General features: G+C 61.5%; 1 protein-coding gene across 1 annotated transcript; it reads left to right on the top strand.

The window, feature by feature from the left end:
* Positions 1-8339: 8339 nt before the first annotated feature.
* LOC131559828 (cysteine-rich protein 2) lies at positions 8340-22673 on the top strand. The gene is made up of 8 exons (XM_058808332.1): positions 8340-8446; positions 17348-17442; positions 19485-19542; positions 20013-20153; positions 20330-20398; positions 20922-21016; positions 21276-21333; positions 21920-22673. Exons 1-8 carry the CDS (start codon positions 8404-8406, stop codon positions 21985-21987), a joined length of 627 nt encoding a protein of 208 aa, XP_058664315.1. The 5' UTR covers positions 8340-8403; the 3' UTR covers positions 21988-22673.
* The last annotated feature ends 1149 nt before the right edge of the window (positions 22674-23822 follow it).

Below are 23822 nucleotides of genomic sequence, written 5' to 3'. Positions count from 1 at the left end.
CTCCTCCTCCTCAAACAGGCAGCAGATGTGGGGCTGGCCTCTGAATGAGCCCTTTGTCCACAGCAGCTCTGGTCCTGCTGCTCTGGGCCTGCCTCTGGCGTGTGGCAGAGGGACATCCCTGGGGGTCAGCAGCCCAGCCCGTGGGCAGTTCTGAGCTCTGCATTGCTCTGCCCTCCCACATGAGCAGCATGGGCTCCGTGTTTGCTCTCGTTTGCTGCTCAGGAGTGCTGAGATTCACCCCGTGGCTGTGAGCACCTGTGCACCCTGGCAGGTCTGAGTGTATCATGTGCTACAGGTCAGGCTTTCCTGTCCTCAGCTTAAAAGTGAGACAGGACAGACATCCCTGAAGCATGTGCTACTCAGGAAGGGCACAAAAGCCCTCCGGCTGCGAGCAGCACCAGTGACCATTGGCAGTTTTACTTTGTCACCATCAATCCTTAGGATGAACCCTCTGTACTTGAGAAACACCGGCTGCAGGAGGGTTTTGTAACACTTCTGTCTCTGTGAGGGCAAGCGCTCTTGTGGATTCCTTCCGGTAGCAAAAGGAAATCTGAACACATCACGTTGGAAATCCCCGGGTCCGAGCTGGCCCCCGCAGTGCCTGGGCTGGGGCAGCTCGGACAGCCCCGAGGGGCTGGAGCTGCTGCCGTGCTGAGGATCCCGGGGATGGAGCAGCTCGGACAGCCCGGGGGGATGGAGCTGCTGCCGTGCTGAGGATCCCGGGGATGGAGCAGCTCGGACAGCCCGGGGGGATGGAGCTGCTGCCGTGCTGAGGATCCCGGGGATGGAGCAGCTCGGACAGCCCGGGGGGATGGAGCTGCTGCTGTGCTGGGGATCCCGGGGCCGGGGCTGAGCTCTCCATGAGCCCGGCAGAGGCTCCGGCTGCACCGAGAGCACAAGAACCGCTTGGGGGTGCCAGCCCTGCGGTTTCCAGCAGCTTAAAAGCTTTCTTGGAGCGGCTCCAGAGATTGCTCTGGGAAGGAGTCCAGGCAAGGAGAGCGAGCACGTCCTGTGCTGCCCTAACTTTGAAGGACCCTTGCGTGTCCTTCGATAGAGATGCTGTTTTCTGGCGTTCGGTAGCAGGCTCCCCTGCCATGTGTTTGTTTCACTGGCTTACATTTGTACCAGCTTGGGAGAGAGGCTGGAAGATCCCTTTGGCCACCAAAGGAAAATGCTGCCTCTTGGGAAGTGCAGGGAGTGTTAGGTCCAGGCACTGACCGGTCCAAGCCTGAGGGGTCACTCCCTTGAGCTGCTGCTGTCACAGCCCCTCCTGTGCCAGCCTCTCCTCTGTATTCACATTCCTGTGCTGTTGCTGCAGGAATTGCCTTTGGTTATTCACCCTCCTGCTCTAGAGCCTTGTCAAAATAGAAATGTTCACACAGCTGGGGCAATGTCCCATTTTCCAGGTCCCTTCCTCTCCTTGCTTCCCACCTCCAAAGGAGCCCCTGAGATTGTAGGGGGAGGAGAGCCTGGAGCTGGGAAGTGCTTGCCCACCCGGACAGGCCAGGTCTGTTGGGATGTAATAAGTGTTGCCATGTTCATTTGGGTATTTTCCCTTAGCTGTGTGTCCCTGGCATCCCAATCCCTCCTTCCCCTCTCTGCCATGCAGACGTGGGAGCAGAGATGTCACAGGCTCAGCTGTGATCCCCGGGAGAGCACTGTGCTCACGTGGATGGAGCATGCTGGCCTCCAGACTCAGTGCCATGCCATGCCTGCAATTTTACAGGCTTAAAAAGAAGCAGGAAGCTGCTCAGGAAAGTATTTTAAAAGCAAAACAAAAATCCAAACATTCCTACAATACTTCATGCCAAAATGCTTTTGTTACAGATTTCATTTTTTTTTAAAGTTAACTTGGGTGTTTTGGGGGCGCTTTTTTACATTGCATTTTGCATTTTACCAGCTTGTCAATAGCAGCTCTCTGTGATCTCTGCTTTTGCTGCTGTAACATGAAGGCAGCGCCCTGACCGTAACAGAACTGATGAAACAATATGAAAAAAAGCAAAGTATGACCAAAACTAACAATTCCAAACCTGGCATTCCTGCTGTGGGAGGAGGGCTGTAACTGGGACACTATTGGAGAGTTGTAAAACAAAATACACGCTGAAATTTTCTTTTGAAATGGAAATTTGGAGCTGGTGCCAGCTCTGCTGCGGGCTCTGGCTCTCTGTGCAAGTGTTACACAAGCCAGACCTTGGGAAGCTGGAGAGGCTCTTTGGGATGGTGGGATTGCATCACGGGGGAGCTGCTTCCCACTGCCACACGAGGAGGGGGCACTCACCTGTTCACAGGGGATGAGCAGTGGCACGGGAGGTATGCCAGCCTGCTGGGGGATTTGTGGGGACAGCACAAATAAAATCTGGCAGATTTTGACTATGAGGAGAAGGAAGGAATTTGACTAACTTACAGAAACTGGACCTTGAATCTTTTCTATTTTTCTTAATCCATCAAGAGGGCACAGACGTAAAAACACCATTAACCCAAATAAGCTTTGGCAGCAGCATTAGAGGGAGAAAGGAAAGATCACTGCAGAAAGGCAAGTCGAGGCATGACAGCCCTCTCTGGCTGGTGAGAGAGGGTTTGTTTGGGGTTTTTCCTGTAAATGCAGTCAGTGCCTTTCAAGGTCAGCCTGCAAGAGCCAACAGTAATGGGATCTGCCGTGATCCCCAGAACATGAACGTGTCTGGAGTGTGGGTGGTGTTTATGGCCCTTCCCAAGGCAGGAGGCTGGGGTGGCCCACGTCCCCCTGTCCCTCCTGCCCTCGCTTCCCTGCCTGGGCACTGACAGAAGGGTTTTGCCCTGCCTGAGCAGCTTCAAAACCTGGTGGCAGACTCAGCCTCTGACAATCACGTTTCACCCATGCAGGAGGAGGAAAGCTGCCTCAAGAAAAGACACACAGTAAATTCAGATGGGTTGTGGGGCTGGGGCTTGTCTCCACCTCTTCTTCTGCCTGGAAGAAAGTCAGGGCAGGTCAGGGTTGAAGCACACTTGATTCCTGCCCTGGGCTTTGCAAGTTCATTCATCACATTCCTGGAATGAGAATGAATAACATAAATTCAGCATCTTTCTGCAGACAGCTTCCTCCCTTCCCTCCTGCAAGGGGACTCTCCACCTGGATCCAGTGCTCTGTGGGATGCTGGCAGCGTCATGGGGAGCAGATTTACAGGTTCTGGCCAGAGGGTTTCAGCCAAGTTGTGCTCATTCAGAGATTTTCCATCTGAGCAGGAGCGAGTTTGTTCCCCCTGCCTGTGCTCTGGCTGCCCCCAGGCAGGACAGGAGGGAGGTGAATGTGTGGAGCCTGTGGGTGAGAAGCCAAGCTGAGTTTCCCTGCATTCCAGGAAGATGCCCAAAATGTCTGGGGGAACCAAGGCCAAATGCATCCTGGTGGGTGGGTGGGTGGGTGGGTGATGCTGATGGAGAAGGAGAAGATGGTGCTGTGGGGACATTGCAGCACTCGTGAGGTGCTGGGTTATGTGTGTCCAGTCCCTTCCCTACCCCAGGGCTCACTGGGAGTGTCCTGGAGGTGCATGTGGGGCACAGACACATGGAAGCTGGGCAGCCCCCGGGCACACTGCTCCTGCTGCTGTGCCGGCCCTCAGAGCCACATTGCGCCATGGCCAGCCCGACCTCTGCCCACAGCGTGGCCGGGGGGGCCGTGGCTGTGCCAGGGCTCAATGGCAATTGCCCTGAGCTGAACTTTGCCTCTGCAGCCTGGCTCTGAGCACAGCCCGTTCCTTGGGACACCCTTTCTTTCCCTGGAAAACCTGGGGAGAGCCACCGGTGCCAGCTCTGCAGTGGCCACCCCTGGCTGCTCTCTGCAGTCCCACCGTGGCTCTGACGGGGTTTGAGAGCTGTGCTCAGGTCTCTGCAGCTGCCCTCCTGCCTTTGGTCGGCTGATCATGGAGGGATCCCTCCTGCCCCGAGCTCACACCCAGCTCCGCACCCTCGGGGGAATCATTCCTGCCCCAGGGGCTCACAACGAGCTCTGCATCCTCGGAGGGGTCACTCCTGCCCCAGGGGCTCACACCGAGCTCTGCACCCTCGGGGGGATCACTCCTGCCCCATGGGGCTCACACCGAGCTCTGCACCCTCGGAGGGATCACTCCTGCCCCATGGGGCTCACACACAGCTCTGCACCCTCAGCCCCGCTGTGCAGCGCGCTGGGATCCCCGACCCAGGCCGGGCTGGCAGCCACGGCCCCTCGGGAAGCGGTCACAGGGACAATGGGGACATCCATCCATTCCAGATGGCAAGGACAAAATCTGTAAACCTGTTTATCGCAGGCGTGACAGCGCTATCGGCCCTGCCTGATAAGGGCAGGGGCTTGGATGCCTTTTAAAGGAGAGGAGCGAGGAGTGGGTGCTTGGAGCTGCAGGGCCCGCGGCGCCGGGCCGGGCGCTGACGTGCCGAGCCCTGGGCAGTGGCATGTGCTGCCTGACGAGCCCCAGCCCCTGCCAGCCCTCGGCCGCCCTTCCTCTGCCCCTCCATCTTCCCTCGGCTCCTGCTAATCCTTCCTGATGCTCCCTCCAGAGCTGTGCAGCGACCCTTGGGCAGCAGGGCTGGGTGCCCGGCGGGCGTGGGGCTGTCCCCTGCTGTCCCCTGGCTGCCTCCCCACCCCAGCCAGCCCCGGGCTCCTCGTTCTGGGGGACAGATGTCCCCTGTTGCAGGCAGGGCGCTGCCCTGCTCGCCGTGTAGGACAGCCAGACCCACGCTGGCATCCAGGAGGGCTGTGGAGAATAAATGCAATAAGAAAAAAGTGCGTTGCCAGGTTTTGTGAAAGGCTCTTTCTGTTGCATCCCATCACAGGGAGCTGCTCCCAGCCCATGAAGGGAAGGAAGCCCAACCACTTTTTCCATGAAATTCCTGCCTGCCGCAAGGATCTGAGGCAGAGTTGTTATAGCTGGGGTGTCCCTGGGCAGTGGCTGTTCTTAACCACCAGTCCTGGATGTGGGCTGTGTCTGGGACATGGGAGTTCCAGGGGTGGAAAAAAGAGAAGTGTGTCACCCTGGGGTGACCTTGTCACGAGGCACAGAGGGCCCTGGGCCTGTGGCTGCACATGGTGCACCAGCCAAGGCTCTGCAGGCCACACAGGGATCACTGATCTTTGGGCACACCAAGCCAGCAGCAGGGGATTTTCCCATAACCTCTTTTATTTCTGCCCCCCTCCCAGCCTCTTCTTGCCCTGTAACAAATCCAAGGGGTCCTAAGTGCCAGAAAACATGAGAGCAGAGGAAGTCTTTCCAGCTCCCCATAGGAGCAGCTCTGTCTGGTCCATGAGTTTTTGTGGTATTTGTATCTGAATGAAGAAAAAAGAGCTGAGGGGAGTCGGCGCGGGGAGGGGGAGAGAGGTGAGCCAAAGGAGAGGCAGCCTGGAGGGAGTTATTCCTTATTTATTTCTCACTTTCCCTTAATCTCTGCACAAAGCTCTTTGCTTGCCCTGCCCTGGGCAGGGGTCCCAGCCTCGCACCTTTTGCAGGCTCCCAGTGGAGGCGATCCCTGCTCCAGGGCCAGCCCAAAGGCAAAGCCCCCCTGTGTCCCGCAGCCCCTGCTGGGCCCTGGGCAGCTGCTGGTGCCGGGATAGGGCTGCATGACCAGCTCTAGGATGGGCTTTAGGATGGGCCTGCTCTGGGCTCAGCTTTAGGATGGGCCTGCTCTGGGCTCAGCTTTAGGATGGGCCTGTTTGGGCTCAGCTTTAGGATGGATCTGTTCAGGCTCAGCTTTAGGATGGGCCTGTTCGGGCTCAGCTTTAGGATGGGCCTGCTCTGGGCTCAGCTTTAGGATGGGACTGCTCCAGGCTCAGCTTTAGGATGGGTCTGTTCGGGCTCAGCTTTAGGATGGGCCTGTTTGGGCTCAGCTTTAGGATGGATCTGTTCAGGCTCAGCTTTAGGATGGGCCTGTTCGGGCTCAGCTTTAGGATGGGCCTGCTTCGGGCTCAGCTTTAGGATGGGCCTGCTCTGGGCTCAGCTTTAGGACAGGCCTGCTTCGGGCTCAGCTTTAGGATGGGCCTGCTCTGGGCTCAGCTTTAGGATGGGCCTGCTCTGGGCTCAGCTTTAGGATGGGCCTGTTGGGGCTCACTGCAGCTGAGGAGGGGATGCTGCAGGGATGTGGCTCCTGCTCCAATCCCTGCAGCACTGAGGGAAGTGGCCGGGTTAAAATGGCAGGGAAAGGCCCCGCACAGCCCCAGAGCGGGGACTGAGGCACGGGCAGTGCCCCGGGGCGGTGAGGCTGCCCCAGGCCGGAGGCTGCTGCCCTCCGCAGCTCAGGAAATCCTAAGGGCCGCAGGAAAATGGGTCACCTCCCGTCACTGGGGACGCGGCCCCCTCGGCTGGGACACCCCGGGCACTGCTGTAGGGGGCATGGCCCGTGCCAGAGACCTCCCCGGGCCGCTGAAAGGCGCCTTTGTCACCCGCTGCCAGGGAAACTCCAGCTCGGCCCTCGGGCAGGGATGGGCCCCTCCAGTTTCTGATGGAAAATGCATCCTTTGGTGAAAATTATTAATGTGCTCTCTGGGGAGAGGCACAGCGGGGTCGGGGAAGTCCCTCACGTGCCACCACCCCCCTGCCAGCATCCTGTGTCCCTCGGCAGGGGCTGTACCCCCTGGCACTGGCCGTGCTGTCCCCACAGCAGCTGGGCCATCCCTGCTGGCTCTGCCTGCAGCACCCGAGTCACTTATCACATCCCTGCCCTCAGTGCAGGAGCACGCCCAGCCTAAATCGGGGCAGATTAAGACACGACCAGCTAAAGCCACTTTGCTCCTGACCAACATATCCGTTTGGGATTTAGCGCATTTGCAGGCAGGGATTCACACCTTTAGGTGATTTGTCTTAATTCCCCCCAGCCTCTATGTGTGAAAAGCCCTCGGGCCGGCACCTTCTGGGTGCTGGTTCTGCAGCGTGGCAGTGCCCAGGCTTTCTCCTGGGGCCTCCCCAACCAGGCCACAGGGTGAATGCAGCCTTCATCCTCCTCCTCTTGCACCCCTCAGCCCCCAGGGCTGGAACACCAGCTGAGGCCGCCTCACAATGTCCCTCTGTGTGAGTGCGAGGGGATGCTGTGCTGGCTCTGCCTGCTGCCCTGGGGTGCTTTAGGGCTGCAGCCACACCAGGTACACAGAGGGACCACAGGAGTGCTCTGGGGCTGTTCTGGAGCGGGCAGCTGCTCTGCTGGAAATCAGAAGCTCTGTTGGAAATCAGAAGCTCCACAAATCCCAGCTCCTGCCCTCCCCGGACGCCGCAGGCCCGGGCTGGGACACGCTGGCTCCGCGGTGGGGCACGCAGGGCTGAGCCCCTCCGGGGGCCGTGGGGGCAGCGCTGCCACCTGCCCCGCAGGGACCCCGCGGCCACAAAGCCATGCATTGTTGTGGCAGCAGCTGGCCAGGGAGTGACAGGGGGGCCTGGGCCTTCCAGCGCCGCGGGGCGCAGGGGCTGAGGAGGAACCGCTGTGGGGCACCCCCGGCCCCGTGCTGCCGGCAGGGTCACTGTGTCCCGTCCCGGAGCCCGGGTTCCCTTCCCAAGGCTGCGCCGGGGCCGGGACCGGGCGGGCGCTTGGCAGCTGCAGCAGCTGCCGGCAGGGAAAGGAATTCTGTGACAATGGCGGCGGAGCAGGGCCAGGCTGCCGCTGATGAATAATGCAGGGCTGCGCTGGCGGCGCGGCAGATGTCCTGTTTACCAACACGGCAGCTCCCCAGCCGCGGGCCCTGCGCCCCTGTCACCACCCCTGTCACCACCCCTGTCACCACCCCTGTCACCCCCTGCCCTGCGTCCACCACAGCCCCGCCGCGGGGAACAGAGGGGCTCCCCTGCCTCGCCACGGCATCCTGGCTCCTCGGGTATCTTTGCCGTGGCTTCACGGCTCCCTGAGCATCCCTTCGCAGCCGGAGGGGTTTTTGAGATGGGAGTTTCCATGGCAACGGAGCGGAATGGTGCCGGGAGCCGGGGGACGCGGGCGCTGGAGCCGGGCAGCGAGCGGGGCTGGGGCGGGCACGGGCGCTGGGAGATGCCCGAGCCCCTCTGCGGGGGCTGCCTGGGATCGCCACCCCTCACTCATGTCCCGGACTCAGCCGGGGCCGGTGCCTTTGGGGCCGGTAAAACCCCACAAGTCGCTCAACTACAACCTGTTTATTATGGAGGGTTTTTCCCAGGCAAGGGAAGTCGGGAGCACTCGTGTCCCGATTTTAGCCTTTGGGGATGGGAGCCAGGGCAGGGAGTGCTCTCTCCGCCGCCGTGGCCGGGCACCTGCTGCGCTGGGCTGGAGCGGGGCCGTGCCGAGCCCGGCGCCGCTCGGCGGGCAGCCCCGCCCCGGCTCCCCCCGGGCGGCGGTGGGCGGGGGCCGGGCGGAGCGGGGCGCACGGCGCGGCACATCACAGCACGGCTCGGCACGGCACGGTCGGCTCGGCTCCGCTCTCCCGCCATGGCATCCAAGTGCCCCAAGTGCGACAAGACCGTGTACTTCGGTGAGCGCATCCCCGGGACCCGGCCCCGCATCCCCTTCCCCGCGCCTAGACGCATCCCCGGGACCTCAAAGCGGTCCCCCGGCCCAGAGCCGGCGCTCATCGCTGCCTTCCCCTTCCCCGAGCCCCGGTGCATCCCCTTTGCCCCATGGGATGTACTGCCCCGGTATCCGCTCCGCCGCATCCCCGCGGGGCTCACCCGGGACCGGCCCGGCAGCGGCTCCTTCTCCCCCCGGGCAGGAGGAGCGGACCCTCCGCTCCGCATCCCCTGTGCTGAGGGTGCTGCCCGCCCGCCCTGGGGCACAGAGCGTCTGGGTGAGCCCGGCCTTGCTGGGCTGGGGGGGGAACAGGCGGTGAGGAGCCCTGGCTGGGCTGTGTGCCCGCACCTGGGCTGCTGAGAGGGGCTGGCTCCTGCCCCCCGGTGCTGCTGCCTTGGGTCAGGGGAGCCCAGCCCACCCAACACGGCCCGTACCGGGATGGGGCTCCCGTGGTCCGCAGAATCTCTTGGGGCGGGGAAGTTGGCAGCGGCAGGTGCAAACAAAACCTCCTGGCAGCCGGTTTCTTTGATTCCCTGCGAACCTGGCCCCAGGTGTGCCCTTCACCCCTCCTGTCTGGCCGCGTAGCCAGCCCCCAGCGGGCTGTTCCCCGCTGGGCGAGCTAACGAAGGGTTTGGGGTTTCTACGGGACCTTTTCAAAGGCAGCTCCTGGGTTCGGAGGTCCATCTCAGCACGCTCGGGCTGGGTTAGGGCAGTCCCCGCAGGTCTCGGAGGGCCCTGCTGGGGTTGTGGCCGGTCAGGATCTCTGGGAAGCGGGGCTGGCGTGTGTCCGGTCAGGCAGCGCGGGCTGAGCGCCGCCGCCCGGCCCGGCTCGGCTCGCAGCGAGGTTGGGGCAGCGGCTGAGCCTCCCCGGCCTTGGTGCCCCCGAGGAGCTGCCCCAGCCCTGGCAGTGCCAGGCCGGCGGGGACCCTGCCCCGGGGGAGCACCTCGGGCCCGCTCCGTGAACTCGGCATGGCCCTGGGGATGGATCCAGGACTCCAGCCCGAGCTGACCGCGGGGTGCAGCTGCCTCCCTACAGCCCTCCCTGCCCATCTCCCCCCCTGCTCCGGGGTCCAGCCCCTGTTGCCTCAGTGTGTTTGTTTGGTGGAGAAATACCAAAGGGTCCTGATGATGTTTGAGCATTGGAGGCATTGGTGCTTTCATTCTTGTCCGGCCATCTCCAAGTAAACACAGGGAAATAGGAATTTGCTGTCTTCCTCCTTTAAATAAACCTATTTGTGTGTGGGTGGGAAGGGCTTGGCCCCTTGGATGTCTTTCTTTGTATGAATCTTTTCCTTTTTAAGCAAAAAATAGTGCCTCCCCAGCCAGCTGGGCACTGACCCGGGGGCAGAGCTGCTCCTCCGGCTCCAGGGATGAGCCTGCCCTGCGTGGGGGGGTCAGGGCTGGGCTCAGGGACCCGAGCAGGAGGCCAGGCTGTGCCAGCAGGAGAAGCACCGGCCCCGAGCAGTGTCCCTGCTCTTTTCTCTCCCCGTGTCCTAGGGCACTTGTGGGTCTCCTGAGGATGTGGTGGCGGGGGGAACAGGGCTGTACCCCCTGCCCCAGCTGCTCTCTCCCCAGAGGGTTTCTGTGAGTGCCGTGTCCCTGTCCCGGGCTCTGCTGCTCCCTGCCCTGGAGGCAGGTGCCTGGCAGCGGGGCAGTGCCAGCCCCCATCCCACACCTTCCCGCAGGGAATGCTGCCCCTGAGGGACACCTGGGGAGAGGGGGTGATGCTGAGCTGAAACGGGAGCAAAAACCTTCTCTGTGCTTAGAGCTGAGATGGGCAGGAGCACGTCCCTGCTGATGCCTTGAGCTTTCCCTTGAGGAACCGCCCAGGCTCTGGAAGAATAAACCTGAGTCCGTTTATTCAATGCAGGAAAGCTCCATGCAAATCCTGAGCCGTCTTTCCGGGGTGCGGATTCCGGGCGTGCTCCGCTGGGAAAGCGATGGGAGCTCCGCGTCCGGGCTTTGGTGCCGCTCCTGAATTCCTGGGCCGGCCCGAAGCTTAGCGGGAGGTGATTCATAAAGCCCCGCTTGTTCGGGAGCCTCCCTGGCCGTGCTGAATGAGCGCTGGCAGCTCGGGCTGCCCGAATGCCTGGGATTGCAGCCCCAGTCATGTGTGAGAAGCTCCCGCTCCCGGCCCCGCGCAGCGCCCGCACTCCCGGTACCCATGGAAAACTCATTCCCAGCGTGCCTGTTGCTTCATGCTCCCTGGAAAAATCCAGTGGGCTCCTCCCTGCGCAGTCAGGAGGATGTGGGCGTTTCCTGAGCTATAGAATGAGCTTTTTTCCTTTAAAAAGCAAGGGGAAATATAAAAATAGTTTTTTTGGCTTTTCCCCCCCCCCCCTTTTTTTTTTTCAAATTTTTGAAAGGAGGTTGAGGTCTGTGACATTGTTTCCAGGAACAGCTGGGGCTAACTTTCCTGCTTTGGGAGGCTGCTGGATGTTTGAGAGGAGGAGCGGGGCCATTCCCGTCCCGTCCCCCGAGCAGGTGGCAGCGCTGGGCTCGGGGCCGCCTTCGGGCTCTCACTGCTGCCAGGAAGCTCCGGGGGAACCGGAGTATCCTGCAGCCAAACAGCCACACATTTCCCCAGCTCCCTTTCGCATTGCTGAGCCTTAAATGAGTTTTGCAGGGTCACCGGGAGCCCTGGCCAAGCGTGTCCGCCTCCCATCCTTTCTTCCCAGAGCAGCAGGGGGTTTCCTGTTTTCCCGTCCCAGCACGGGGCAACCACAAGCCCCAGGGATGCAGCGAGCACCCGTGCGGCGGCTCCGGCTCTTGGGGAGCTCGCTGCCCGGCCTGGGGGAAGCTGCTGCTCTGTCTGTTCCCAAAGCAGGTGCGAGTCACTCAGCAGCCCCCAGGCTTAAAGCTGCTCTCCAGAGGGGCACTGAGGACACGGACGCATCCAGCTGGGAAATGAGGGAGGCCCGAGCCCAGCGTGCAGCAGGTGCCTGGGCACACCGCGGGCACACGAGGTGCTGCCAGGTCCGGGCTGCTCTCCCTGCCGAGCACGGCACCGCCGGGGCCGCCCGGCGAAATTCAAGCTGCAGAAGCCGCTGTGCAATTAATAAGTAACCGCTGTGCTTGGCTCCGGGCAGGGAGGCGGTGGGGCAGGAGCGGCAGGAGGGCTGCGTTCCCATTCCTGCCGTCCCTACCAAAGGAAGCGGCTCTCCAGGCCGTGCGGGCACTGCCCTGCAGCATGGGCTCCTCGGGAACTGCCTCCTGCCGGCTCTGGGAGCACCTTGCAGAGCGGTAACTAAGGATGCTCCACTTCCCTGCTCCTGTGCAGAGCCCTGCCCATGGGAGGGATGCCTCTGTGGGAAGCTGAAGAACAGGCTGATTAGCATTAGCTTTTCCCTCAGGAAAAAGCACGGGCTATGGAAGATGGTCTGTGGGAGTGTGGAACGGGGCGGTGTGAGGGCTGGGTCCCCTTGCTCTTGTGTCCTGGGCTTTGCTGGGGCTCCTGGCAGGGTGGTGCTGCCCCAGGGCTGTGGGTGCTGGGGGCAGCCCTGTGCGACCCAGGGCTGGTCCTGGTGGCTCTGTTTGTGTCTGGATTATGGAGTCCTGCAGCCGTGTCCCAGCTTCCAGGCAGACAGAGATGCCCATGTTCCCATCCTCCCTCCCTCCCTGGCAGGAGCACGGGGATGGGGAGAGGTGAGGTGGTGGGACTGGAAAGGAAAGGCAGGGAAAGGCGGAGCAGGAACGCCCAAGCAAGGAGTAATGGAAAATCTGTCACAGCAGTGTTGCAATCAAACACTGAGCCTGGAGCATGAGCCGTGCTGCCACTCCTGATTGTGGTGGTGCCCATTGCTCCTGCCAAGGGCCTGGTGCTGCCAGGGAGGTGATGGTGGGAGATGGGTCCTGGCATGAGGACGGGGAGAGCTGTCCCACCAGTGCTGTGGCCCCTGAGCATCCTCAGCCCTGGGCCGAACCCTGCTTGGAGCTGTGGGGGGACAGCAGGGTGGAGAGGTGAGGAGCCATGGGGCAGGAGGGGTGCTTTGACAAGCTTGGCTGCTCCAGCATGTCCCAGAATCCTGCTCTTGCTGAAACGGGCCAGGAAACTGTCTTATTCTCCCGGCACTGCCTGCCAGAGATGACATCTCAGAGTGCAGAAGGAAGGAACAGTGTGCTCTGAGCCAGCAGCTACCCAGGGAGCGTTTGGTGTGTGCCTGCCCGTGCCCTGGCTGTGTGCTGGGCGAGGGCAGGGCTGCAGGTGGGCCTCTGATTGTTATGCTGGTGTCCCTGGGCAGTGTGGGCTGCATCCCCTGCCCTCCCTGGGGTCCTGCCTGCCATGCCTCACATGCAGGGCTGCTGTGGAAAGCAGCTGATTCCTTGGGCTCAGGCCTGGCTGGAAACATTGCTGATCCTCCCCCAGCACAGACACAGCCAGGCCGCTGCCCAACCTCACACACATCCCATTCTGATGCTGCTTGATGAAGCCCTGTGGAAAATGGTGAGGGACCTCCTGCAAACCAGAGCAGGAGTAGGTGAGGCTGTGGCAGAGGAGAGGCAGGGAGCAGCAGGGGATGGGAGCAGTGCTGAGCACCAAGGCTGGGGCTGGAAATCAAACAACCTTCTCTTGCAGCCGAGTGGCTCAGCTACACGGGGGCTCAAGCCCTTGTCTCTCCCCTTGGCTGGAAGTGGGAATATCCCTCAGGATATTCCCTGTTCCCCAGGCTGTGCTCCATGGCAAGGCTGTACTGAGCTGGCTTTGTTGCACACTTGGAGGGAGCCCAGCGAGCTGGAGGGCTGCCTTGCCTTGCCTTGCTGCAGGGAAGCTAAATATATATGTTTGGCCACAAATCAGGGTGCGGTGTGAGCGTCAGCACTGGCTGGGGATGGGGGAGAGGAGCTGTGCCAGGGCTGGGGGCACAGGAGGGCACTGCAGACACTGGGCAGGCCAGCATGCCTGGGATATGGCCTGGCATGGCAAGGGCAGGAAATCCTCAACCTGTCCTTCCACCTCTTCCATCTCCTGGCCACTTTGTGAGGAGCTGGGGAAGGGATGAGGCTGCTGGCTCATGGCTCTTGGCTTTGTTTCCAGCCATTTACCAGGCTCCTTTCCTTGCACTTTCCTTTCTCCATTCCTTTGTGTCTGCAACTGCTCTGAAGTGAATCTACAGTCAGTCTGACAGCATCCCTCTCTGCCAGGGATGCCTGTCTCTGGATCCCTGTGGGGATTTGCCATCCTTACTGCCAGCCCTCCCCCGTGCCCTGCCAGGGCTGCGGTGGATGGATGGGGCACAGCCCAGCCCTTGCAGAGACGCAGCTGCAGTTGTGGCTCCTTTCGGTGAACAAGGCTCCGCCTGGGAGCAGCACTGACGTCAGGCTGTGGAAATACCTGTGCGAGGGCCTGGGGCCGGCGGCACAGAAACTGGGAGGAGGGATGCTCTCTTCCCACCTGAGAAGATGCACCCACCTCTGGCCTGTGCCAGCTGCTTTGTCTGGGCACGGCGGGTAATTAAGGGCTGAGCCGCGTTGTCTGTGGGGCGGGGCTGCTGTGGAGCCATGGGATCAGTGTGCCTTGACAGCCCCCTCGGCTGCTTGCCTGCTCCTGGCCTCTGGTGTCCCTGCACCGAGCAAACCCACCCCACAGGCTGCACCGAGCAAACCCACCCCACAGGCTGCACCGAGCAAACCCACCCCACAGCCTGCACTGAGCAAACCCACCCCACAGCCTGCACAGAGCAAACCCACCCCACACTCTGCACAGGGCAAACCCACCCCACACAGCCTGCAGAGAGCAAACCCACCTCACAGCCTGCACTGAGCAAACCCACCTCACAAACCCACCCCACAGCCTGCAGAGAGCAAACCCACCCCGCAGCCTGCACAGGGCAAACCCACCCCACACAGCCTGCACTGAGCAAGCCCACCCCACAGCCTGCACTGAGCAAACCCACCTCACCCCACAGGCTGCACATCCTGCAGCCAGATGTGTCCCCAGCTGTGCCTCCACCTCTCCTGGGGGTTCATCATCCATAGGCACCCTGTGCCCACCCACACAGGGCTGGCAAACCCCGAGCCACACACATGTGGCAGAGGCCAAATTCATGCAGTCAGGCACCCTTAACCCTGCCCAGCTGGTTTAGATTGGCCTGGCTGCAGGGCTGAGTGTGCAAGGGGGCATTCGGGGGCAGAGCAGGGGGATCATAAGCACGGCCTTTGGTGGCAGAGGCTGGCTGCAGTGACACGTGTGCCCCATGTCATCCATGGTGCCCTGCTCGGAGCTGGGCACGGCCCCGGCTGTGCAGGGCCCCGGGTGAGAACAGGGCGGCCCTGAGCAGGAGGATGTGGCCAGAGCCTTTTCCTCTGGAGCTGATGCAACAGCGGAGCAGCTGTGGCCGAGTGACAGGAAATCTGGGCGCTGGTCCCTTCCCTCCGCGGTGATTTATGGGATGGTGTGGCCGCAGGCTGCTGCCCTGGAAATGGGCCGGAGCGGCTCCAAGCTGCTTCCTCTGCTCGGCGCAAACAATGCCTTCTGGAGAGCCATCCCGGCTGTGCCGGTGCCGGATGCATCCCCCGGGAATCCTTGTTTGCAGCCAGAGGATGCCCGAGCAGCCCCTGGGCGGCATTTCCATCATTTCCATGCGGAGGCGAGGGCAGCCCCCGTGGTTCCCGGGCTGTCCCTGTGCCCGGGGTGCTCCGGGTGCTCTCCCCTCCCTCCTACCCGTGCCCCGCTGGGATCCCTCTGGCCCTGCGTGCCTCAGAGATGCATGGCGGGGGGGTGCATCTGGCAGGGAGGAGCCAGGATTTCCATCTGCTGAAATGTTATTTTGAGGCGGGAGGGGGGAGGGTCATTGGGGGAGCGTTTTGTATGGCGGGAGCAGGAAGGAGCTGGTGGGAGCAGTGGCCAGCTATAATTGCCATGGCCTGTGGAAAACATCCGCCGGGAGCTTCCTCCCTGCTTTGTGCCCGTGGCGGCGCTGGGTCGGGCCGGGGGAGCGCAGCCCGGCCTGGCTGTGTGTGCATCCACCGTGACACGGCCCAGCGGCTCCTTGGCCCCGAGCCCCCGGCTCGGCTTTCAGCCCATCACGCTCGGTTTCCCGCCCTGGTCACCCGCGGAGGAACCTTCCTGCTGGAGGGCTGGGGGCATGCAGGGCTCCTGCAATGGCCCCACGGCACTGGGGTGCTGGGACATCCGTATTCCCCTGGTTTTGGGGAGTCCCTGGGGTCTGGGGGGGCTGTTCACCCTGCAGCTGGTTCTCTGCTCCTAGAGACAGATGAGGGCTGCAGAGGAAAAGGAGGGCGGCTCTGGCCCCTTCCTCGTGTGCTGCCTTCTGTGAGGGGCTGGGGAGACACGGGCCCTCCCTGCCCCTGGGCTTGGAGCCAGCAGGGAATAGCCCTGGCAACTTTGGGCAGGCAGGCCAGACCCAGGCCCTGGTGGGGCATCCCTTGGCCCTGCTGTCTGCTCCTGCCTGGGTCTGGTTCTACAGCCTGTGTGTCATCAGCAGGACGTGGATTTGGAGTTTCTTCCCACCCATGTGAGTCCCCAAAGTCCATCTCTTGTGTGCTTGCTTGGAGTGCTCTCAGGAGTCTCCTGTGCACCCTGGTGCAATGGCTGTGGCTCTGCCCCGTCACGCTGCCCCTCCCTCCCACCCTGGCTTTGCACTGGGATGGAATTTTTGGGTGATGATGGCATTGTTTCGGCTTATCTCGGCCCTGTGACGTGCCCGGATGCAGCTGTTTGCCTTGGGAGGAGGGTGGCTCTAGAAGGCAGGAGCTGCCCTGTGGGGAGCTCTTGACCCCCGTCTCAAGTGGATGCAAACAGGTGACATTTGCTGAGGTCTTGGGGGGAAACCCGACATCGCGGAGGAGGTCTTCTCATGGAGTGCAGCCAGCTCTGGTTGCACTTTTATTTGCTTGTTAAATATTTTATTTGGCTCTCCTGATTTAGTTTTACTGTGGCTTTAACGGGCTCACAGTGTTTTCCAGCTGTCTCTGCACATGTGCAGGGCAGAGGGAGGGCCAGCAGGAATCCGTGGGGGACACAAGGCAGCCCAGGAGCTGGGAGGGAGAGGGGATGGTGCAAGGCTGGGGATGCAAGAGGAGCACTGGCAGCCTGTGCTGCCTCCCAGGGTGCTCCTGGACACCTACAGCTCAGGGCCAGATGGAAGGATTGTATTTGTATTCATACAACCAGCCTCAAAGCGTTTGCCTTGCCTGAATTTGCCCACTGGTGCTTTGTCACTGTTTTCAGTGCTGGCAGCCAGTTGCTCTGCAGGTTTGTGGCCGTGCAAAGAGGGTGGCTGCATGCCCATCCACACATCGTGCCTGTTCCCAGGCTGGGTTGCAAGGGGCAGGTGTTTTCCAGGCCACGTGTCCATCCTGGGTGACAGTGGGGGCCATCTGCCATCCCCTCCTCCCGGGAGCATCTCTGGAGCTGCGGCTCTCAGCCCGGGGAGAGGCTGGCTGTGCGTGGGGGAGTGTGACTGCAGGGGCGGGGTGGGCATGGAAACGCCAAATATTTGAATGGAGTGAAGTCATTCCGGGTAACGTGGCGGGTAAAAATAGCCAGGGGAGCAGGGAAGAAAACACTACCGTTGCTGGACTGGCGCGTGGGAAAGCGCGGCTGTGGGACGGCAGCTGGGGGTGTCCTGCTCCCAGCTGGGACAGGGTTAATGTTCTTCTTCATGGCTGGTGCTGGGACAGGGTTAATGTTCTTCCTCATAGCTGTGAGGGGTCAGAGACCCGGGTTTGTGCAGCAACCCTGGGGGCTGCAGTTCGGTGGCTCCTGTTCCTGCAGCATGGCTGAGTGCGCAGTGTGAGCAGCCCCCCTTGAGTGGGTGCAGCCCCCCTTGTTCCCAGGCCTGGCTTCCCCCTGGCCTCCGCGGGTGCTGGGCAGTGGCTCACCCCTCTCTCGTGTCCCCTGCAGCTGAGAAGGTCTCTTCCCTGGGCAAGGACTGGCACAAGTTCTGCCTCAAGTGTGAGCGCTGCAACAAGACCCTGACCCCGGGTGGGCACGCCGAGGTAAGAGCTGCCAGGGCGGGCAGGGTGGGAGCCGTGCTGGCACTCGGGGGGGCCTGGTGGGACGGAAATCCCAAAGCCAGGGCTGGGGCAGGTATCTGATGCCGTGTGGAGGCGCTGTCCCTGCGGCATGCAAGCCCAGGAGAACACACTGTGGCTTCAAACGCTGCTGCTGCAACTCAGAGTGCTCTTGTGTACAGCCCTGGGCGAGCCACAGAGTGGTGCTGGCACCACGTGCGGTGACACTGCTCTGTCACCCTGGGCTCCCAGGCAGCTGTGGTGGGGCTTGGCGTGCCCCAGTAAGCCCTTGAAGCTCCGTGCACTGGGCAAACTTGTTTGGGCATCGCCCAGCTTTGGGGAGATGTGTGTGCTGGGAGCCTGCGCTGACCTGTGGTTAAAAACACCAAGAATGGAGAATGCCTGGGTTTCCATGGCAACGAGAGCTCGGCACTGCTGCTCTCTGTGCTGGAGAGCGATGCCACTGCCCTGCACTGGGGAGTGTGAGGCGCCACGCTGCTGCCTGCAGCTGCTCGGGCTTAGGAGCCACTGTGTGTCTGCTGTGCAGTGTCCCTGTGTGACACCCCGGCTTTGCACAGCACCTGCCATTCCTCAGTGTCACCAGCTCCTTAGCTGGGCCCTGGCAGGCAGCACAGCTGGGCACCAGCAGGGACAGCCATGCTGGTGGCCCCCAGCCTGTGGGGAAGCGGGGCCTGTCCTGCCAGCGAGGTGGATCTGTGCTCCAGGCCGGGTCAAGCCCAGATTTGCTGCTTCTCCATATAAGGTTGGATTCTGTTCCCATAGGGGATGGCAGCCAAGCCCCACTGACTCTGCTGAAGGCAGATTTGGCCCTTCCCTGCTTTTTCTCCCTCCTTTCGAGGAGGCTGGGGTGGAAAGGTGTCGCGGGGAGACCAGTTAAATGTTTACCCTCCCCTCTGGCATGGCAACGCTGCGAGCATGCTCATATTTATGCCTTGCAATATTCTGCAGCTGCCTTTGGCCAGCCCAGAGCCTTCTCCCTCCCTCAGCCTTACCTCTGCCTTTGGCACGGCCCCTCTGCTCAGCTGCCACCCTGCCCTGCGTGGGCAGCACCCCTTGCCTTGCAGCAGAGGGATGGAGGGCAGGAGCAGGGCTGAGTGGGGCTGAGCAGGCCATGGGGTGGGATCTTGCCCAAGCACGGGCTCCCAGTGGGCTTTCCACCCAGAGCAGTGTGTGTGGCAGCCCTGCTGCCCCCCCCTGCTCCAGGCACAAACACTCTTTCTTTTCTCTTGGACTGGGTTCCAGCTGGCCCATGAGAAACGGGGAGTTGTGGGGCTTATCGCCTGCCTGCTGCCTTCCTGTGATAATCACCCCAGACGATAGCGGGGTCGATAGCAGCTGGGCTGGGACCAGAGCCCGTGCGGGGCCTCTGATCTTGGGCCAAGGCGAGGGGAGGGCGAAGCTGGGCTCCCACGGTGCTCTGAGCAGGAGAGTGGCCTGGCTGTGCACAGCATGCTCAGGGGCTGGGGCCATGCCTCGCTGGCTCCAGTGCCACGTGGCTGGGCTGGGAAGTGGAGGTGCCCATGGCTGAGCTGCCATGGCCACTGGTGCTCCAGCCCCAGGGCATGACCTGTGCACAGCAGCCCGAGTGCTTGATGCAGGCAAAACCCCCGAGGGTTTGATGCAGGTGAAACCTCTGAGTGCTTGATGCAGGTGAAACTCCCAAGTGCTCGATGCAGGTGAAACCTCTGAGTGTTTGATGCAGGTGAAACCTCTGAGTGTTTGATTCAGGCGAAACCTCCGAGGGTTTGATGCAGGTGAAACCCCTGAGTTGGAAGTGAAACCCCTGAGTGCTTGATGCAGGTGAAACCTCTGAGTGCTTGATGCAGGTGAAACCCCTGAGTGCTTGATGCAGGTGAAACCCCCGAGTGCTCAGGCCAGGTTAGGCAGGTGCTGCACACCCAGAACTGGGTGCATTTTAGGGTGCTGGCATGGCCGTGGTGGTCTCTGAACAGCAGAGGATGAAGGGAACCGTGGTCACTGCTCCTAACATTGCCCTCTCTCCCCAGCACGATGGGAAGCCCTTCTGCCACAAGCCCTGTTATGCCACACTGTTCGGCCCCAAAGGTACGTCACTGTGTGTCCCCCCTGCCTGGGTGCTGGGCTCGGGGCTGCAGGAGGGGCCAGGTCCCCTCATCCCCACTGGTGGCCCCAGCAACATCCCAGAAGCCAGCCTAGCCAGGGCTGAGCATTGAGCCAGGAAACTGCAGTCCCAGGCCAGCTGTCTGCTTGTGCAGAGGGAGAGAAGAGATGCTGGAGGGAAGGAAGGAGGGAGGGAGGAATCTATTCTATTCTGAGAGCTGCCTTTTTTTTTTTTTTTTTTTTTTTTTAATATTTAAAAAAACAAATTCCCATTCAAACAGAAGGTGGAGTTAGTCTCCTATCCCCTGGGTCAGGAGAAAGCAAGCTGGGGCTGAAGTGCAGCACTGGCCCCTTGCCCAGCGGGGCTGGGGGAGGAGGGACAGGGGGCTGGGGGGACAATGGAGACCCCGAGGGCTCCCAGGCCACCACTGCAGGCTCTCTGTGCCCCTCTGCAGGGGTGAACATCGGCGGGGCCGGCTCCTACATCTACGACAAGCCGCAGATCGAGGGGCAGACTGCCCCGGGGCCCATCGAGCACCCCGTGAAGGTGGAGGAGAGGAAGGTGAACGCTGCTCCTCCCAAGGGACCCAGCAAAGGTGAGGGGCAGGGCAGGACAGGCAGCCTGGCCCTTTGCCATGGGGCAGCCAGCGCAGAGCCACCGTGTCTGGTGACAGTGTGAGCGCAGGGTTTGTGTGTGGGGTCCACCCCACCCCGCTGTGTCCTGGCTGAGATGTCCCCCCACTTCCCAGACACATGTCCTCTTCTCTTCCAGCCTCCAGTGTCACCACCTTCACCGGGGAGCCCAACATGTGCCCGCGCTGCGGCCAGAGGGTCTACTTTGGTAAGGTGGCAAGAAGGCAGTGTGTGCTTGCCTTGGGGTGAAATGGCCCTGCAGAGTGACATGGCCCTGCAGGGTGGCATGGCCCCACAGGGTATCATGGCCCTGCAGAGTGACATGGCCCCACAGGGTATCATGGCCCTGCAGGGTATCATGGCCCCAAGGGAATGGGCACTGTGCAGGAACCCTGGGGCATGCAGAGAGGCTGGGAGTGGGGTTTGGATCAGAGAGGGGTTTGTGGGTACAGAGGGTGTGCCTGAGGGGCCTTCAGGGATGGGTGCTCTTGGATATACTCCTGGTGCAGGGCTTTATGGGCATTGCAGCCTGTGCTGTGTCACCTCCCGTGTGGTAATAGCTGTGCTCAGCCATCCCGTGTCACCTGTGAGGCACCAGAGGGGTGGGAGGGATGTGGGAGGCTGGAGATCCTGAGGACTCTCCTGGGATTTTGTGATGTCCCCGTGGGGAATGCTCCCCCTCAGCATGTTGCAGGGGGCTGCTGTGACCCTCTCTCCTTGTCCCACTCCAGCTGAGAAGGTGACTTCCCTGGGGAAGGACTGGCACCGTCCCTGCCTACGCTGTGAGCGCTGCAGCAAGACGCTGACCCCGGGGGGACACGCCGAGGTAAGGGGGTGCCAGCCTCAGAACCTGGCCTGCACTCCTGGGGATGCCAGCAGGGCAGGGCTGAGATGTCCCAGGCCACCCTGATGGCCTTTGCAGGAGGGCAGGGCTGGCAGGAGCAGCCCCTCAGCCTGGGGAAGTGCTGGGGTTGTCGGGGTGTCTGCAGGGGAAGGGCATGAGAGGTGGGCATGCCCTGGGCACTGGATTTCCCCAGCCCCCCGCCCCCAGCCCAGGTGACAGGTGTTTGTCTCTGCCCCCACAGCACGATGGACAGCCCTACTGCCACAAGCCCTGCTATGGGATCCTCTTTGGGCCAAAGGGTGAGTGAGAGCCTGGGGACACAGGGGGGGGCCCAGACCAGGGACACGTGCCCCTGTTGATGCTCGTGCCACCAGCCAGAGGGGACAGCTCTCTGGAGCATCCCTGTTATAGTAACCTCTTCCAGCCAGGTCTAACAAGCTCTCTGAGGTCTGTAACACACCCAAGATAGCTCAGCTACCCTTGGAGGCATAAAAATCAGCAGGATGGCTGCTGTTGCAGTGTTGGAAACAAAAAGGTTTATAAAAGGCAAAATAACAAACAGAAAAACCGAACCAGGTGCTAGACGTTCTTGCTCCTGGTAAAGCTCTCTACAAAAGCCTTTAGTTTCTTTGTTCACATCCTTTTCTGGTTAATTGCCCAGGTGGGACTTTCTGGCTTCTGTTCAATTTGCTGTCCTTAAGTTTGAGGTGAAGTCCCCCAAGTCCTATGAAGTGTCTCTTCACTTAATCGAGGAGAGGAACTTCTGGGCTTCTTTCCTTTTAAGGGGACACAAGACAGTTTTGTCACTCCATCAACAAAGGGCACACTCCTACACCTGCCACCTTCCTGCCCTGTCCTCACCGTGCTGTTTCTCACCCCGTGCAGGTGTCAACACCGGAGCTGTGGGGAGCTACATCTACGACAAAGACCCTGAGGCAAAGAACCAGCCCTAGGCAGCATCCCTGCCCTGCTGCACGCTCTGTGCCCCTCCTGTACTAACCTGCTGCTCCCAGAGCCTCTCCAGGCTGCCCATGGAGCTGTGCCCTCTCTGCTGTCCCTACTCCTGGCAGGACAGCCCTGCCCTGGTTATTACCATGTCTCTAATATAAGCTTCAGTGTTTTAAGGCTAAGGTAGAAGGTGTCTCTGGTGGTTCCCAATGTGCTCTGCCCTCCCCAGCCCTCCCACAGCCCCCAGTGTGGGAGGCAGCAGGGCAGCTCTGGGCGTGTCCCCGTGGGCAGGGGATGGCGGGTGGCACCCAAAGGGCCAAGGATGGGGGAAGGTGGTGGCAGGAGTCCCACCACGGGAGGGTGCTCCAGGCTGTCCCACAGTGCTTGGGGTGAGGGTGCCCAGCCCTCTTCCTCACCAGCAGCTGGAGATGTGTGACACCTGGCAGCACTGCCCTTCTCCTGGCCCTCCCCAGGCTCCATGCCCTGGCTTTCCCTGTCCCTGGGTCCCACTGTTGGGTCTGGCAGCTCCCTACATCCCTGTCTTTGAATCCCTGAGGGGCACCCAGGCAGGTGCTCCAGCCTGCTCTGCGGGCTGCTTTAGGTTGGTGTCCCCAGACTGATCCCCCTGTGCTGGCAGCTGCAGCCCTGGGGAGGGAGGGGGCTCTCCTCTCCTCTCCTCTCCTCTCCTCTCCTCTCCTCTCCTCTCCTCTCCTCTCCTCTCCTCTCCTCTCCTCTCCTCTCCTCTCCTCTCCTCTCCTCTCCTCTCCTCTCCTCTCCTCTCCTCTCCTCTCCTCTCCTCTCCTCTCCTCTCCTCTCCTCTCCTCTCCTCTCCTCTCCTCTCCTCTCCTCTCCTCTCCTCTCCTCTCCTCTCCTCTCCTCTCCTCTCCTCTCCTCTCCTCTCCTCTCCCACCTTTGGAGGACAGAGCACATTGGGCTGCTGGCCTGGGCAGCAGGACCCGCCCTGCTCCCAGAGCCCGAGGTTTCTCATTGTTGTTGTTTATTTATAAGCAGTGTAAATGTGCTCCTTGCTTTGGAGAATGACACGTGCCCCCTCTCACCCATCCCCGTGCACGCCCAGCCCTGCTGCTGCCCAGGAGAGCAGGGGAGGCCGGGGCAGCGAGCCCTGGCTGCCAGCACCCGCTCTCCTCAGCCTCCCTGCGCTGCTGCAGGGCTGACTTTTGTTATTTGCTGACAATAAAGGTTTTGAGAGATGTGCTGTGCAGCTCAGCTCTGGGGGGAGGTGGGGCAGGCTGCACACACCACACAGCATCCCTCGGGCCCCATGACCAGGTTTAGGCATCCCTGCTGCCCCATCCCAGCTGGCTCCTCCTGGGGCTGGCCTGAGCAGCTCCAGCAGAGCCCGAGCTCCTCCCGAGGAGCTGTTCCTGTGCTCTGAGCACAACAGCCTGGCAGGAAGCTGTGCTGGCCCTGCAGACAGCATGGGGTGGGGTGGAATGGGTCCTCCCCAGCTTTGGGGAGTGGGAAACCAGCGGAGAGAAGTTACAGAGCAGACGCCATTCTCTCCCCCCCAGCCGGGCTTGCAGAGCAGGCACAGTGCCTGAGTGGGGCTACCCTGGGGAAAGCTCAGCAGGGCAGGAATGCAGTGTGTGCATTGCCCAGCCCCTGGGGACCGCCCTGTCCCCAGCCAGATCGCAGCCCTGCTGCCAGGCCTGCTTTTAGACATTCCCCTCGGAGCTGGGGCTGCCAAGCCAAACCCCGGCTCTGGGAGCCGCTGCTGGGCCCGTCCCTTCTGTCACGTTCCTGCAGAGCCCCGTGGGGCTCCCTGCTGGCCGTGCCCCTGGGGATGCCCCTGGCCCGTCTGCTGGGGAAAGCAGAGCCC

Source organism: Ammospiza caudacuta, chromosome 7 (assembly GCF_027887145.1).
Source record: "Ammospiza caudacuta isolate bAmmCau1 chromosome 7, bAmmCau1.pri, whole genome shotgun sequence".
Classification (NCBI taxonomy): domain Eukaryota; kingdom Metazoa; phylum Chordata; class Aves; order Passeriformes; family Passerellidae; genus Ammospiza; species Ammospiza caudacuta.
This window is presented reverse-complemented; position numbering and strand designations above follow the sequence as displayed.